This window comes from Cryptomeria japonica, chromosome 11 (genome assembly GCF_030272615.1).
Source record: "Cryptomeria japonica chromosome 11, Sugi_1.0, whole genome shotgun sequence".
In the NCBI taxonomy this organism is placed as follows: Eukaryota; Viridiplantae; Streptophyta; class Pinopsida; order Cupressales; family Cupressaceae; genus Cryptomeria; species Cryptomeria japonica.
This window is the reverse complement of record NC_081415.1, coordinates 248,288,651-248,294,083: the sequence shown is the minus strand read 5'-3', so window position 1 is coordinate 248,294,083 and position 5,433 is coordinate 248,288,651. Positions and strand designations below refer to the sequence as shown.

General features: G+C 33.9%; 1 protein-coding gene across 1 annotated transcript; it reads right to left on the bottom strand.

Annotated features, from left to right (window-relative positions):
• Positions 1-324: 324 nt before the first annotated feature.
• Positions 325-1,104, bottom strand: LOC131040121 (pathogenesis-related genes transcriptional activator PTI5-like). The gene has a single exon (XM_057972981.2). The coding sequence runs from the start codon at positions 1,102-1,104 to the stop codon at positions 325-327; it is 780 nt and encodes a 259-aa protein (XP_057828964.2).
• Positions 1,105-5,433: the final 4,329 nt, after the last annotated feature.

The following is a 5,433-nucleotide window of genomic DNA, read 5'->3' as shown; positions in this document are numbered from 1 at the left end:
ATCTTGAAATTAGTAGAAAAGGGACTTCTTAAACCTATTTATGAAAGTGACAATCTGTATCTTGCTGAGTAAACATAGAGTGATCACAACATAATGATTGTTTTTCATTTTGGCGATGGATAGAATGATCATATCATCATGATCGTTTTTCATTTTGATGATGGATTAATCGTTTAAAAGAATCTTATATATAAAATTGAATCTTGGAACAGCAGGAACAGTAGTGGCAATTGTATGAATTGTGGAAAATTGATAATCTTTGAATATAATAGAATCTCATTTAATCGATTTCAGCATAAATTGTAAAAATATGATAACATTAGATTATTGTAAAAGGTCGTCAAATAATGAGCAATCAAGCAATGGAGTAAAACAATCAGTTTGTGAAGATATTCCAAGCAGTTCTTCCAGGCAATCAGAACCAATGTGTTGGAACTCTGCCAATGCTTGTGAGCCGGAGCTCTGATTGAGAAAAAGTTGAGAATCATCCAGCCTATCATATTGTAATGGCTGACTAACCATTTGCTCCAGCGGTGATGAATCTCTTGGTCTCTTCCTATTCAGTACTGGGGGATCAGGAGTGAAAGAGAGCGAAGGACTTACAGCATTGCTTCCCAAGCAATTCATATAGCGTCGTCGGGAAGCATTGAGCTCGTAGGAGAAGGCAAAATCATTGTGGCTCAAAGCCTGCATCACAATCTGGGTAGGGAAGTTCAGTATAGCTCGAGTCCCCCGCATTAGCAGAGCAGCTTTATCATAAGCCATGGCTGCCTCCTCAGCAGTAGTGAAAGTTCCAAGCCACACCCTCACGCCTTTTCTTGAAGAATCCCTTATTTCTGCTGCAAATTTCCCCCATGGCCGCCTGCGAACTCCTCTGTAATGTTTTATAGGAGGAGGCAGCTGCAGACATCCTATTGACTGTTTGATCTCCACAGTCTTTTCCACCACAGGCGCCGCCAGAGATTTTTTGAGAATACCATACGGAATCATGTCCTCTAAATACCCATTATTCTCTTCTGCAGGTTTTTCTTGGCCTTGCATTAGAACTGCCCATACATCTTCAACTAGCTTCTCTGGGCAGCTTCCACAGTTGCTCACAGCCATTGTTATCTGAATGAATGGAAGATTCTAATAAGTCTACAAGATAAAGGCAATCTTCTCAATGTGAATGTATTGAAGATTCTAACAACTTTAGAAGAGCAATCTAAACGATCAAGAATTGCAGTTCTAAATTATCTTCAAATTCCTTTTGGTGTGCGAACTCACGAATCAAGAATTATAGTTCTAAATTATCTTCAGACTCTTTTCAATATGAGATCCCAGATCAAGAACAGCGCTCCTAAATTATCTTTAAACTCTTTTTATTTGGCATCTCACAGATCAGGAGTTGTACTCCTGAATAATCTTCAACTCTTTTCAATATAAGATCTCATAGATCAAAAACTGCAGTTCTAAATTATCCTCAACTCTGTTCGATGTGAGATCTCCCACTATAGGTCTTAGAACAGAGAACTAAAAAGTCTTTTGTTAGTGCTGAGCTTTAGAACACAGTTCCATTTACGAGAGGGTATTTAGGGAGGCGTTCTGAGCTTGGAGTGACTCCAAAGAAACTCTTATCATGGGCTTAGTTATCCTGTTGAGCTCCGAGGAAAGTTCCGCGATGCCAGGCGAGCTGATTTGCTGGCAAATGTAGTTTTCTATTGTCCGATTTCAGTCATGTGCTCTTCGTCGACGAATCACAAAGTCAAAATGGAGTTTGTTTATTGATAGTAAGGATGGTGATGTCATGCCGATGTAATAGCTAACGGTCAAATCCTTCCCTTAAAGACATCATTTTGTGGTGCGTCCTTATTCTCTAGTCAATGAAGTCAAGTTCAAGCTATGAACCGATATTTTCAGCCGCACAAATCAGCTTTAAATGAAGTCGTCCCAAACTGTAACCCATGTAGCTTCACATACATATCAATGGTTTGGCAGGAACTTACTACGCATGCTAGCTTTTTTTATCAAAGAAAGTTGAATAAAAATGTGCATAAGAATAGCCGTTCAAAAAGAGTTGTAAAAAGAAGTACGTTAATAACAATAGATATGAAGGACTGTCATAATATACACTATGAATCAAATAAATGTACATAAAGAATAATAGTCCCTAAAAGTTGCAATAAAATGAACGTTGATAACAATTATTATGAAGGGCCATTAGAATATACATTATGATTCAAATACATCATTAATACCACAGCCCAAACAAAGCTGAATAAACCTTGCTACCACAAATACATTGATTACAAAATTACACTTCACTGTCATGGCAAAAAGAGCTAATACAGTTTGAACTTAAATATACTTTGGAGTTTTCGTGCACAACAAATATCATGTAGTTGCAAAAACTGGTAGTTGATTACCTTCAACCACTTGTTATATAGACCATCTTTCAGTTGGAACATAAAGAAACAAACTACAGTATGATGTTAGAGTAAATCTTAACAATTTAAGTTTCCTGATAAAAAATATGAGTAAAAAACACGGCTGAACATCTACTTTTTCAAATATTAAGCAAGATAGTTTGTCTCACAATATCAACAATAACATTATTTTAAGGTCTATTATCCAATGAAGCTTTTTTCTAGCTCAACATATGACCAAATATTACGGGATTTTGTGTATTTATGACCTTCCATTTGTGCTTTGACAAAGAATAGTCCCAAAGCATATGTTTCAAGTTTTTAGTATGTTTACTATAAGGGCACTTGGTTGGCATAATATTCAAACATTTTAGTCTATCCCCAACTAGAAGCTTAAAATGAAGGATCTTCCATGCTAAGATTTGAGCACTAGCCTCCACTTAAGGCCTCCATATTTGGACACTTAAGTTCATCCAGTTTTTCCCCAAAAATCGCAATTCCATTTTTCATTAAGTATTGGGTTTAGAGCCATTCTTGGTAGAAGTTTAAGATATATTTTATTTAGAGGGAAACAACCAACCTAATATCTGTCTACCCACAACGAATCATTTAAAAAGTTACATTTTAATGGTGCACATTTTTTTATAAGAAGCTCTATAGGAACAAGTGATTTAACAAAGTTCACAAACCCCTTACTATTTAAACAAATGGATTTTTTAATCATTTTCCAATCATTCCAATCAAGAGATTTGGAATCCCAAATATCACCAAGTTTATCCACCCCTTTTTTAAACAGATAATGAGCATTTATAGGTCAAACAACAACTAATGGCTATCCATGATACTGTACATGCTTATTCCACCAGATGCATGAAGACCCAAAGTAGAAATGATGTTGTAAAGAATCATTTTTCTAGTTTAGAAATCTGCAACCTTGTTGCCAAGCCTTCTAAATAGATTGCAATGTAAATAAAGTCTTAATACGTAAGAAGGGAGCATGAATAATTTTGTCTAGCCACCCATACCTTGCCACTTATTATTCATGGTAGCATTCTCAATGCAGTGATAAATTAGGAATTTTTATTTCTCTTCCCCTGACAGTACTGTCACAATCCATTTAGTTGTTAAATGAATTCTTTGTGTCTTAGGATCCAACAAGCCTAGTCCAGCTTTACATTTAGGCTGAATATAATATAAACAATCAGCTAGTTTGAAACCTATTTTTTCCTCCCAGTTTGTCCAAAAAAATTGACAAATGATTTTGTTTAGGTCCTCATAGCATTTTTTGGAAGGCATCCAACATGATGAGTAGTAAACATTAGAAGCCAAAAATATCTTTTTAACCACTTGTATTTTGCCTGCAAATGATAGAAATTTATACATATTATACATGCCAACTCCTGGATCAAAAGGGATGCCTAAGTATCGCATGATCTACCCATGTTTATTTTGTTTCTCTTCCATAGGAATCCATTGAGGAATAGGATTAGACCTGATCATAAAAGATTTAGTGTTATTGTTGGCTAATTTTGAACTTGAACTAGAGAAAGATAAATTAAGGACCTCCAAAGCATTGCTGATTTAAAATTTAGAATTTGAATAAATAACATACTATCATAAGAAAAGTGATAGTTCAAAATAGTTGCATTGTTAGGAATAGGTGTGCCATTAACCATATTCATCTGTTTATTTTTTTTGCACCATATAACCCAGAGCATTAATAGTTAAAAAATAAAGAAATGATGATAGAGGATAGCCTTGTCTTATCAAATGTTGCAAATTAAAAGGTTTAGCCAAGGAATTATTGATCACCAGTTGAGCATTAACATATTAAAATAAAATTTGACTATGGTTGCGTAATTTGGAGCCAAACCACAAACATTGCAACATTTTAAGAATAAAACTCCATCTTATTTTATCATAAGATTTATTAAAATCTAGCTTCACTAACAAAGCATTTTGTCCAATTTGTTGATACCATTAACTTGTTTCCCATGCCAAAAAAAGGTTATCCAAAACATATCCTCCAACAAGAAACCTATATATTTTTCAAGTAAGAAAATACCTTGGGCCAAAGGTTTGATCCTTGTAGCTAAAGCTTTAGCAATTATTTTATACAAAGTATTAAGAAGGATATAGGCCAAAATCCATAAATATAATTAGTACTTTTTCCATTTGTGATTAGTTTGATAAGAACTTTATTAATATCAACCTCTAATGAACCATATTCCAAAGCTTCCAGATAAATCATGTACAAGTATTTGTTAATATGAGAAGACATTGTTTGGTAAAATTCAACTAAGAATCCATCAAAACTTAGACTTTTTGTTAGGGGATAAATTAAACACAACATGTTCCAAATCTTCTATAGAAAGCTCCATATCAATAAATTTGTTATATTCCTGATCCACCTTTCTTGTTATAAAAAAAATAAGAATATCCTCCAAAATTGATTTAGTGTCCTCCCAATGATAGTCCTCTTTAAAAAGAGTCTCGTAAAATTTGTGAAAGAGTGATTTAATATCATCGAAATCTATGTGAACTTGTATAGTATCATCTTTGACTGCTTCTATATTTCCTTTCTATATTTATAGTTTAGGTAATTAAAAAATATTTTGAACCTCTATTACCCTCCTTAATTTAGTGTAATCCACTTCTAATTTTGGCCCCTTGATCTTTATAAGCATTAATTTTATGTAGCTAAGTTTCTAAGGAAGGTATAGAAGTTTGAATTGCAATATTACTCGAGTCTAAAATTAGTAATTTTCTATTGAGCTCCAACTTTCCTTGAAGAGATTTCTTGTTCCACTTTCATTGTCAGGGCAATCTTTTGCCAAATAATCATATATAGTCAGCACATTTGCATATACCATCATGCCATTATTTCCTATAAGATTCCCCTTCATTTGTTTGGCAGATGGAGATTCAAATTCCAACTAAGACAACAATACAAGAAGGTGTTTTAAGATGATAAGTATTTAGCTTAAAGAGTAGCTGAAACTCAAAAATCTTTAACATCATCTCTTGT